Genomic DNA, 12717 nt, shown 5'->3' with positions numbered 1-12717 from the left:
GATGCTGGCCTCATAGAACGAATTTGGAAGTACTCCATCTCTTTCTATCTTTCCAAACAGCTTTAGTAGAATAGGTATGATTTCTTCTTTAAAAGTTTGATAGAATTCCCCTGGGAAGCCATCTGGCCCTGGACTCTTGTGTCTTGGGAGGTTTTTGATGACTGCTTCAATTTCCTCCCTGGTTATTGGCCTGTTCAGGTTTTCTATTTCTTCCTGCTCCAGTTTTGGTAGTTTGTGGCTTTCCAGGAATGCGTCCATTTCTTCTAGATTTCCTAATTTATTGGCGTACAGCTGTTCATAATATGTTTTTAAAATCGTTTGTATTTCCTTGGTGTTGGTAGTGATCTCTCCTTTCTCATTCATGATTTTATTAATTTGAGTCTTCTCTCTCTTCTTTTTAATAAGGTTGGCTAATGGTTTATCTATCTTATTAATTCTTTCAAAGAACCAACTCCTGGTTCTGTTGATCTGTTCCACAGTTCTTTTGGTCTCGATATCATTGAGTTCTGCTCGAATTTTAATTAACTGTCTTCTTCTGCTGGGGGTGGGGTCTATTTGTTGCTTTTTCTCTAGTTCCTTTATGTGTAAGGTGAGCTTTTGAATTTGAGATCTTTCCAGTTTTTGAATGGATGCTTGTATTGCGATGTATTTCCCCCTCAGGACTGCTTTTGCTGCATCCCAAAGATTTTGAACGGTTGTATCTTCATTCTCATTAGTTTCCATGAATCTTTTTAATTCTTCCTTAATTTCCTGGTTGACCTTTTCATCTTTTAGCAGGATGGTCCTTAACCTCCACGTGTTTTTGGTCCTTCCAAACTTCTTGTTGTGATTAAGTTCTAATTTCAAGGCATTATGGTCTGAGAATATACAGGGGACTATCCCGATCTTTTGGTATCGGTTCAGACCCGATTTGTGACCCAGTATGTGGTCTATTCTGGAGAAAGTTCCATGTGCACTTGAGAAGAATGTGTATTCAGTTGAGTTTGGATGTAAAGTTCTGTAGATATCTGTGAAATCCATCTGGTCCAGTGCATCATTTAAAGCTCTCGTTTCTTTGGAGATGTTGTGCTTAGAAGACCTATCTAGTATAGAGAGAGCTAGATTGAAGTCACCAAGTATAAGTGTATTATTATCAAAGTATTTCTTCTGTTTGGTTATTAATTGGTTTAAATATTTGGCAGCTCCCACATTCGGGGCATATATATTGAGGATTGTTAAGTCCTCTTGTTGGATAGATCCTTTGAGTATGAGATAGTGTCCCTCTTCATCTCTCACTATAGTCTTTGGGGTAAATTTTAATTTATCTGATATAAGGATGGCAACCCCTGCTTTCTTTTGAGGACCATTTGAATGGTAAATGGTTCTCCAACCTTTTTTTTTTTTTTTTTTTTTTTTTATTTATGATAGTCAACCTTTTATTTTCAGGTTGTAGGTGTCCTTCTGTCTAAAATGAGTCTCTTGTAGACAGCAAATAGATGGGTCATGCTTTTTTATCCAGTCTGAAACCCTGCGCCTTTTGATGGGGTCATTAAGCCCGTTCACATTCAGAGTTACTATTGATAGATATGAGTTTAGTGTCATCATATCTATTCAGTCCTTGTTTTTGTGGATTGTTCCACCGAACTTCTTCTTAAAGGGGAATTTTAAGAGTCCCCCTTAAAATTTCTTGCAGAGCTGGTTTGGAGGTTACATATTCTTTCAGTTCCTGCCTGTCTTGGAAGCTCTTTATCTCTCCTTCCATTTTGAATGAAAGCCTTGCTGGATAAAGTATTCTTGGTTGCATGTTCTTTTCATTTAGGACCCTGAATATATCCTGCCAGCCCTTTCTGGCCTGCCAGGTCTCTGTGGAGAGGTCTGCTGTTACCCTAATATTCCTTCCCATAAAAGTCAGGGACTTTTTTTCTCTTGCTGCTTTAAGGATCTTCTCCTTATCTTTGGAATTTGCAAGCTTCACTATTAAATGTCGAGGTGTTGAACGGTTTTTGTTGATTTTAGGGGGGGATCTCTCTATTTCCTGGATCTGAATGCCTGTTTCCCTTCCCAGATTAGGAAAGTTTTCAGCTAGGATTTGTTCAAATACATATTCTGGCCCTCTGTCCATTTCCGCGCCCTCAGGAACCCCAATTAAACGTAGGTTTTTCTTCCTCAGGCTGTCATTTATTTCCCTCAATCTATCCTCATGATCTTTTAATTGCTTGTCTCTTTTTTCCTCAGTTTCCCTCTTTGCCATCAACTTGTCTTCTATGTCACTCACTCGTTCTTCCACCTCGTTAACCCCCGTCGTTAGGACTTCTAGCTTGGATTGCATCTCATTTAATTGATTTTTAATTTCTGCCTGATTGGATCTAAATTCTGCAGTCATGAAGTCTCTTGAGTCCTTTATGGTTTTTTCTAGAGCCACCTAAATATATTTTCTTTTCTTTTTTTTTTTTTTTCTAAATATATTTTCTTTTAGGGTTATAATATGTTATGTTAGGGAAGAATAGAGTAAGTTTATGCCAGTTGACAGTATCTCTTTCAGGGCTGTTTATTAGCTGAGAGCTGATGGCTTACCCAAAAGGACATAGCATAGCATAAAGTGGGAAATGTGTAATCCTTGAGGAAGGAAGTTAATTTATTTCTTGAGTTGTTCTTATAAGTAATATGGGGATCCCTGGGTGGCACAGCGGTTTGGCGCCTGCCTTTGGCCCAGGGCGCGATCCTGGAGACCCGGGATCGAATCCCACGTCAGGCTCCCGGTGCATGGAGCCTGCTTCTCCCTCTGCCTGTGTCTCTGCCTCTCTCTCTTTCTCTCTGTATGACTATCATAAAAAAAAAAAAAAAAAAAAAAAAAAAAAAAAAAAAAAAAAAAAAAAGAACGGTGATCCTATGTTTAAAAAAAAAAAAAATAAGTAATATGGCCCACTGTCATGCATGGGTTGATCCTATGTGCTCTGCATATCTAATAGGTCACTCTTGGCATTAGCATTTGAACTATAAGTTAGGAACCCATCATCTGAATCACCTATCCTTTCATTTCTCTCCCTAAGCACAGAATTGAAGTTCAGTGAAATGATTATTGTTCCTGATAGTCTTTAAAGAAACTCAGCTATTAATGCTTTGTTTCCTTGGGGAATTTTGAGATAGAGGGAAAAGTCAAAGTTAGAATGTAAGGAAAGAAGATTTAAGAGCTTCTTGGCCCCTAGACCCAGGTTAGTAAATTTCAGTATGTTTGTTTTCAGATAGGACCGGTTCTCATATTTATGTCTAGCAGGACTTCTTTAGTGACAAGTAACCAAAAAAAAAAAAAAAAAAAATCAAATTGTTGCAAAAAAGGAATTTATGGGCATTTCATGTGGTCAAAGGAGAGGCAAGGAAGGATGCAGTTGGGCCTCAGGAATTAACTGGAATTTAGGACTTTAGTGTTGCAGGGTATTGTTGCTCTGTACTTCATCTCTTTGTCTTGAATGTCACAATTCCTGACCCATAGTTGATCACTTAGTAAATGTTTTTGAACGAGTGAATAAATCTTAACCTAGTACAAATTCTAGGAAACTCAAGGTAAAAGTAATTCTGGTAATCTAGTTTTAGATGACCTTCTGAGCTAGCAGTGTTAACTTTTTTTGAACCTGCTAACAGGAATACTTTGCCTTTTATGATAAGTCTGATAACCACAGGATCTCAAATTTAATAGCTACTATTAGTGGACTACAGTGCCTTTCAACTTCATACTGTGAAGCCTAGTTTCTAAACAATTATATTTGACTCCTTTACTGACCTTCATTGTATTCTAATTCTTGACCAAGGTCATTTATCTTCATCAGAATGCTCTACAGGCATTCTTTGCAGGTAATTACACAGCTAATGTACCCTTAGATATGGCATCAGAAATGTTAGCAACTTTCCTTCTCTTGTTGCATGACACCAAGAATACAGTGGACATGGTGATTAGAAGTAGCATGATGGCCACACACACCAGAAACCATGCCTGCATTTCTCACAGGAAATAAGGACCAAAATAGAACTGTTTCCTTTGATGAGAAAAACTTCTTTGGGGAAAGGGGGAGTACAAATACTATAGGCTGCTAAATGTGTTCCTTCCTGCTGTTGGTCAGGGCATAGATGAGGGGGCTGAGAGTTTCTGTGCATTACTAATAGTTTATTTTACCAAGAAAGGGCTATGGTTACCTCAGGAGAGCGATAAAGATTAGTGACCTAGTCTCGGTTATAATTATATGTGCTCTGATATTTTTACCTTTTTATTGAATATTTTATTTGTACTGATTGTGATTGAACCTTGAAAACAGTTTATAATCTCCCAGTTTTTCTTGATCAGTGGTGAACCATAACTGGACATTGGGTGTAATCCTTGCTTGATTAGCTTCTCCAGACCCTTTTATTCTTACTCCCATGCTTGAAGATAGGTAGGATCTGAGAATTTTCTTCTGCCTCCCCAGAAACCTCAGCATCTCTTTGTTGGCAAATTAAGCCATGTCAATTTTTAACAAAATTCAAGATAGATCAAGGATTTTATGCCCGGTTTGATTCTTAAAGAGTCTTAAGCAAATTCTGATTTTGAAAAATAACCATTTTTATAGTCAGAGAAAAGTTCTAAACTCTGTGTCTGTGAAGAGTCTAATTATTATTGTGTTTGGGTTTTGTCTTTTATGTTTAAGATCTATTTTTTATTTTAGAGAGAGAGAGAACATGAGCCGGGGGGAATGGCAGAGGAATAGGGAGAGAGTGAATATCAAGCGGACTCCCTGCTTGAGAACGAAGCCTGACTCAGGGCTCTATCCCATGACCCTGAGATCATGACCTGAGCAGAAACCAAGAGTCGGACACTTAACCAACTGAGCCACCCAGGAGCCCTGTATTTTTGATATAGAGGATGTACCTTCTCTAACATATTCATTCAAGACCAGACTTAGACTAGCTGCTCTTCTTTTGAGTGGAAAGCCATTATTCCCAGTTCTTATCAGTTACCTTTCTTTTGTCCTTCCCATCAAAGGTCTTTAGAAAGTTTCTTACAATGATGGCTCTTAACAACAACAATACATTTATTTAGTTTTTAGCATCTGCTGTCTCCCAAGTATCACTCTAGACCTTTTATAGTATAAAGATGAGTAAGAAATGCATCTGTGCAGTTTGCTACGTGGCACAGGAAAAACAGGTGAAGTGTGGGCTGTGTGCGGAACTGCATACCCTGTAGGTTCAGAATGGGAACACTGTAGTATAAAGACCAGTTACAAAGTCTTTTTCTGGTTTATGATTAATGTCTTTTAAAATTTTTCTGTGTCATTTCCTTAATATACACATTTGCCAAAAATTACCATCTAAGTTCCTTCAAAAGATTGGACTTTACTGAAGTCATTCTTCTTTTATTAGTAGCATTTTTGAGGTATAATAAGATATCGTAAACTAAATATTTAAAGTGTACAGTTTTGGGATCCCTGGGTGGCACAGCGGTTTGGCGCCTGCCTTTGGCCCAGGGCGTGATCCTGGAGACCCAGGATCGAATCCCACGTCGGGCTCCCGGTGCATGGAGCCTGCTTCTCCCTCTGCCTGTGTCTCTGCCTCTCTCTCTCTGTGTGTGTGACTATCACACACACAAAAAAAGTGTACAGTTTCACAATTTTTGATATTCATATATACTTCTGAAACTATCTCCACAGTCGAGTTAATGAGTATGTCTATGACCACCCCTCCAGGGTCCTCAGACCCCTTTGTAATCCCTCTCTTGACCCTTGTCACCCTCCTCTTCCACTTCTAGGAATCTACTTCCAGTCACTTGATATATCTTGTATTTTCTAGAACTTATTATAAATGTGATCACACAGTATATACTCTTTTTGATCTGGCTCCTTTCATGTTGTTATATGTATCAATAATTCATTCCTTTTTACTGCTGAGATGCAGTGGAGAGCACTTTACTTTCTAAAACATGTTTATGTCCCCAAACAAACATATTGACCTCAATACTTTTATTTTTGAAGTCTTTTTTTAAAAAGATTTTATTTATTTATTTATTAGAGAGAGAGAGAGAGAGAGTGAGTGAGCATGAGCCAGGGGAGAGGCAGAGGGAGAAGCAGACTCCTCTCAGAGCAGGGAACCCAACATGAGACTGATCCAGGAACCCTGTGATCATGACCGGAGCCAAAGGCAGACACTTAACTGACTGAGCCGCCCAGGCACCTCTGAAATCTTTTTTTAAAAAGGGCATTTGGGGGCAGCCTGGGTAACTCAGCGGTTTAGCGCCGCCTTCGGCCCAGGGCCTGATCCTGGAGACCTCGGATCGAGTCCCACATCGGGCTCCCTGCATGGAGCCGGCTTCTCCCTCTGCCTGTGTCTCTGCCTCTCTCTTTCTCTCTCTGTGTCTCTCATGAATAAAATCTTTAAAAAATAAAAAATAAAAATAAAAAGGGCATTTTGCCTTTTTAATCTTTAACTTTTATAAAATATTTACTTATCTGAAGTTAAGCCATACCTTAGTTTCATTTGTTATTATTGTTGTTAAATTTAGTAAAATTAAAGTTAACCTTGGTTTTGACTTTCAATTGTGCTTGTTTCCTAATTCTTCACTATTTACCACTTATCCAGCCTTTGTATTACACGGCGGTTATGTTAAATCACCTGGAAGTAGATGGCAGATACTCAGGAGTTCCCTGTTGTCCTACTTTCAGACATGGAAATCCTATCATTATCAGGAAATGATTTTCCATATGACCTATTTATGTGTAAGGAAGCCTTTGGGGGAGACTTAGCAGCACGACAGGTCCTTATCCTGTTATTCAGTAGTTTGCTGGCTGAGTTTGCTGGCTTCATAGTCAGTGTACATTTCTCTGCCTGACACATCCAGCTGCTGTCTCAGAAAGTGCCCTCTTTAAATTGGTGCAGCTTATTCACGTACCCTTGCTAGAGTCAGTACCAAAAAGCAAGCCACAGGCAGTGTATATCCTAAGCAGCGATCATCACCTACTTAAACTCAAACCACCTAGTTTGCTCTCATGTTGCTTGTTCTCCTATTAATTACTCTTCTAGTCCTAAATTCACAGCTCAGCTGTGATACCTGCTTCCTGATCTTTTGGTTTAAGGATATAAATTGGACTTCCTCTTTTGGCTTACGTGTTGGATTTTTGCTTTGTTTATTCCCTGATTTAGTATCCCTCATTATCTTGAGTAAGAAACTACATCTGCAAATTTAATTTTGTGTAGTCAAGTCACAACAAAGCAACTCTGTCTCTCCTACCTTCTTTTGTCCCAACTAGGAAAGAGGAGGATCAAGGATGAATCCAACATCTGTTGTTAGGCCATGGAGCTTAGTTTTCTGGAATATGGCAAACCACTTGGCAGAAGTGGAAAATGGGATAACCTTCCCGTTTTAGCTTTTAGATCACAGAATTTTCTGCGTCTAGATTCCCTTGTGTGACTATCTAATTGCTGGCAGTCCTCAGTGATCATGCTATCCCCAGGACTTTCAGACACTGCTCAAGTTGTTATTCTTTCCTGTTTTCCCAGAACAACTCCTTTGGACAGATCATTCCCATGCCCTGCTTGAATATCTGTAAATAAGGATTTCTTTTTTTCCTACCTAGAGAAATGAAATGATATCTGGTAACTTTTATGAAAACTTCTAGACTTTTCATGTGAACATTTCTAAAAACTGCTTTACCCTGGTTTACAAATTATGATGTGGCCTCTAAAACTACAGATCATGTAGTCAGGGACTCGGTGGATCTACCTGTTGTATTGGGGGGGCATTTTCTTACCTCAGCTCTTCAGAGTACTTATCTGGTTCTCGCCACACATGTCCTACCTCCTAATATTCTAGCTGCCTACTCACTTAACTATTGGGCTCTATTGTAATAGTAATGGCAATGAATAGTCCATTTCTGGGGAAATGCCAGTTATGTGCCTGTATTTTTGTTTTTGTGACGATCTCCACAGGTGTTTGTGCTTTTATCTCTTCTTTCTCATAGCAAGGGTAATATTACCCTTTAAAGTTTTATTTCCACTGGGGTTTAGAGTGCAATTAATAAGAACTGGCATTATCACCCACATGATTAGATCATAAGGGGTGTCTAGTCCATTCTCCCAGTCATACTCAAGTCATTTCACAAATGGTGGGAAGTCTTATGTTATTCTTCTGTGTATTCTAGAATATTTACATCCTTGGATTCCCTAGCAGAGATTTATAAAACAGATCACTTTAAAAATCATACTATTTCCTATAAAATGACAGAAGAGTAAATTATGTAAAAGTTTCATTTTCTCTATCTTTTTGAAGACCTAAATATTCTTATTGTCAATCCAAACTTTAAATTTAATCCAGTCCCTCATGCTGCTTAAATTTTCTATGTTGTGAAAAGTCTTCTCATCCTGAATCATACTCCTTGGTCTTTCTATGATTGACATAGAGTGGATTTCTTGCAAGATAGGAGATTTTGAGGGGATTTGGAATAAAGAAAAGGAACCTGTGTGATGAATATGAACTGGATGGAATTTTGTTTCAAGGGACTATGGAGAAAATCTGCTGGAGGCATAACGGCATATCCAAAACAATGGTTTGTGCAGGGATGGAGATCATCAGTGGAAACAGTACATATGTTTTAGCAGTAGGTGAATCTTTATTCTTTTTTTTTTTTTTTAAGATTTCTTTATTTATTGGCAGCAGGGGCAGGGAGAGAAGAGAGACAGAGTACAGCTAGTGGAAGAGTTGCAGAGGGAGAAGAAGAGACACTTAAGCAGATTCCACAGTCGGCGCAGAGCCCAATGTGGGACTCAATCTCATGACCCTGAGATTATGACCTGACCTGAAATCAAAAGTGGGACTTTTAACTGACTGAGCCACCCAGGTGCCCCTCTTTTTTTTTGTTTTAATGATAGGTTCTTTGGATGTCCTGATTTTTTTCCTTTTTTTTTAAATTTATTTTTTATTATTTATTTATTTATTTATTTATTTATTTATTTATTTATTTATTTGTCCTGATTTTTTTCAAAGCTTGTTCTTTGGATAATAGCTTTGACTGTATTAACAGCAGGGGGCTTTGACGGGGTGAGCACTGGGTGTTATTCTGTATGTTGGCAAATTGAACACCAATAAAAAATAAATTTATTATTAAAAAAAAAAACAGCAGGAGGCTTATCATTGCCCTAGGCTTTAGCTACCATGACCTGATTTCTGGTGTGAAAGTTTATGTTTGTTTGTTTTATTTTTTTCCCCTTTTAGATCCATTTTTCCTGTCCACCCCTCCTTCAGAATCATTGCTTTGGCAGAGCCTCCTGTTATTGGAAGCACAACACAGCAGTGGTTGGGACCAGAATTCTTAACCATGTTCTTATTCCATTATATGAAACCACTTGTCAAAAGTGAAGAAATTCAAGTGATTAAGGAAATGGTAAGAGTAAGGCTAGCTCTAGCCTGCTGCCTTCAACTTTTCTTGTTCTAAGGTACTCTTGACACCTGTCAGAGCAGAGTTGGACATTTCTGCTTCTTCCCATTTACTCCCAAATTTCCTGATATATGGTTCTCATACTTCAGCATTTTTCAAAATCATCTGGAGGGCCTAATAAAATGTGGATTGCTGAGGTATTAGGTCTGGGGTGGTACACGAGAATATACATTTCTGAAGTTCTTAGGTGATACCCATGCTGCTGATCTGGGGACCAGACTTTAAGAACCATGGATATAAGCTCTCTCTCCATTTTCCTCATGAGGAGGCAGTTTTAGGATTCCTTTTCCGTGTAAAAATCAGCCAAAGATGACTATTTTAAGTTCCTCCTATAAAGGGAGGCCAAATATATTTTAGTTCCTTAGCCTTTAGAAAATACAAAGTAGTTCTGTTCTCCTCAGTACTGTAATGTATCATATACTTACTTGATTAGTTATCTGGTGGCTTGTAGTATATGTAATGTGTTATTAAGTGCTTCACCTTTTAGAGTTTTAGAACTGCATTGTTCAATGTAGCACTAGCCACATTCAATAAATTTCAAAAGTTCAGTTTCTCAGTCATATTTCAAGTGGTCAGTAAACACACGGGGCTTTCAGCTACTGTATTAGATAGCATAGGTAAAGAACATTTCCATCATCACAGAAAGTTCTAGTAGGCAGTGTTGTTCTCAATCACAAATAATTAACTTTTTACATAAATGCACTCATCCCCTTTTAAACACCAGAATGAGCTGATTAATTTTAGATCTTGTGCGTGCAGTGGTGGATAAGGGCATAGGCTTTCAAGTCAAACAACTTATTCTGAAATGCCAAATCCACTCCTTAACAGCTTCTAGATCTTGGGTAGATTACCTAACCATAGTTTCTGAAATGATTACAGTATACCAGTCATTGTTCTAACAACTCTCTGATCTTTGTAAATTAAAATTAAAGATATGTCATTGTTACCGTTAAATTTCTCATAATTTAATTCAGTTAACTATTTAATTAGATTAAAATTGTTAGAATTCAAGCAACCAGTGTGTGTTATTTGGGCAACTGTTCTTTAGAGTTCATTGATAAACCGATTATGCCCCCTATGTATGTGATTTTAAAGTCCTTTAAAAAATGAATAGCCTGGGCATCCATCCTTTGTACCGGATGCCTTACATCACTAGATAGACAGATTACTAATAAGTGAAGGAGTTTGATTTTAATAAGAAAAATGCCTAAATTAGTGTTCAAAAAATTATGCCGGAGCTAACAAATAATTATGAAAAGTTTATGGGGACACTTTGTGCCAATTTTTAATTGAGTTAGAGGCTCCTTTCTCTTTTATCCTGGTGATGGGATTGTAAATGAAGAGTGGCTTGGTTTTAACCTCCTGATTGTTAAAGAGAAAGCAGAAGCTTAAGTGTTACTTATCATCAGGGACTTTCTAAAAATATAATTCTAATATTGTTTGCTAAGTAGCCAGAATTTCTGGTTAATTAGTCAGCTATCCCCACTTATTCTTTCTGTCTTTTCTCAATTCTCTCATAAAATAGGTCCCAAATATACCTCAGGAAGCTTTGGACAGATTGTTATCATTTACACACAAACTCAGAGAGACACAGGATCCCACGGTAAGTCTGTGCTTTTTCCCATAGGATTTTTTTGTTGTTGACATGCTGTTGCTTTATGTTCTCAGAGTTTAATGCTTTAAAATCTATTTTTCAAGCTGGTATTTTTATCTCTTATACTGTGCTTTGCCCTGTGCATATATTTTACTCTTTCAGGGATTTGAACATTTATTTACTCTAGCTACTCATGGCTGGTCTCATAGAAAAACAACTAGTTCTAGAGCTTGGTGATCCTAGGGTTTCGGTTTTGGCCCCCGGGCTCCTGTCCTAAGCAGTCTCATCCAGTCTTAACACTTCAAGTGTGACCTCTTCTGTTAATGACCAGATCTTTCTCTTCAGCTTCTAATTTCGCTTTTCTCATTGATTCTAATTGTATTTCCATCCTGGGATGGTGTAGGGGCAGGAAACTTTTCCCTTCCTTCTTTCTAGGTTCTTTGGCTGACCTAATGATTAAATTCAAATGAGACAGACTAATATTAGAAAATCCGATTTAATTCCATATGTACAGGAGCCCCATAAAAATACTTGACTTAAAGCAGTGACCAAAGCAGACAGCTTTTATACCTTTTAGACAAAAAATAAGTTTATAAAGAATTAACAAGACAAAGAAGTTCGGGCCTGGGGTAGTAAGGGTAGTAAATTAATGACGAAGTAACAACGTTTGTTTGTATTGCCATCTTGGCCCTTTGTTCCCTATTTCTAGAGATAAGGATGCCTTCTACCCTCCTGGGACAGAGAGGGTGCCTTTCATAGGGTAGATTTATTTCCTGCTTTCCCGGGACAGAGGAGGGTCAGAATGTCCTTGCACTAGCTGTTTCTTAAGTAACTTTAATTCAAACTAATAAATATGTCAAAATAGCATATTTTGGGGTGGCATATTCTGTCCCCCTCTTAAAATTTTTTGCATGACTTTTTTTTTAGCATTCACAGTTGAAAACATTTTTGCGCTATTAACAAAAACTAACCCCTACTGTCAAACATCTAATACACCCAGAATAATTCATGCCCTATCAGGGGTGAAGTGAAAAGGTTAGTTTTCAGTCTGGGGTCTTGAAACAATAATTAATATTTTAAATAGGCCAAGGCAAATTATATATTTGCCCACAAAGGGATAAAATGTTATTTGATTTGGGCTAGAATTTTAGTACTGACGCCTGGTCATATCATGCCAATCTGAAGCGTGATTGGTGATTACATATGCATTCGAATAGCAAAAAATAAATAAAGAGCTAATTCTTCCTTAACAAATGCAGTTTGGTAAATGAAATCTTTTAAAACTCAGGACACTTAGGGAATAAAGAAGAAGGGCTTCATGTTTAAAAAGTTGGAAACCACTGCATATGTTGAAGGATCAAGGGCTATCACCAACTCTGAATCTGTGTTCTCCTCTGTAAAATGGGAAGTGCCATCCACTTCATAAGGAAGTCGTAGTGATTAAACATGAGAATGTGTGTGAAGAATCTCTTCCTTAGTAGCTACTTAATAGATGGTTTCTTTCACGTCCCGACTGGATCCTTTGGGATTGGTAGAAATCCAACATATCTTGTACCACTAAACTGTCTTTCCCCTTTAAATCTATTCCTATTTCTTATTTAGTTTTCTGACTGTGTTAATAATCTGTCTCCTTGCTTTCCCATGATCTCCACTTAACCTGAAAGCACATCTCATCAGTTTGTCATCATGATG

General features: G+C 37.8%; 1 protein-coding gene across 1 annotated transcript in view; it reads left to right on the top strand.

The window, feature by feature from the left end:
• The window catches only part of VWA8 (von Willebrand factor A domain containing 8), a 342545-nt gene that overhangs the window by 112773 nt on the left and 217055 nt on the right, over positions 1-12717 (top strand). Inside the window, exons 15-16 of the mRNA XM_041731061.1 lie at positions 9209-9377; positions 10957-11034. Of these exons, the coding sequence (XP_041586995.1) occupies positions 9209-9377; positions 10957-11034 (247 nt within the window). The remainder of the gene's footprint in view (positions 1-9208; positions 9378-10956; positions 11035-12717) is intronic.

This window comes from Vulpes lagopus, chromosome 16 (assembly GCF_018345385.1).
Source record: "Vulpes lagopus strain Blue_001 chromosome 16, ASM1834538v1, whole genome shotgun sequence".
NCBI classification, from domain to species: domain Eukaryota; kingdom Metazoa; phylum Chordata; class Mammalia; order Carnivora; family Canidae; genus Vulpes; species Vulpes lagopus.
This window is presented reverse-complemented; position numbering and strand designations above follow the sequence as displayed.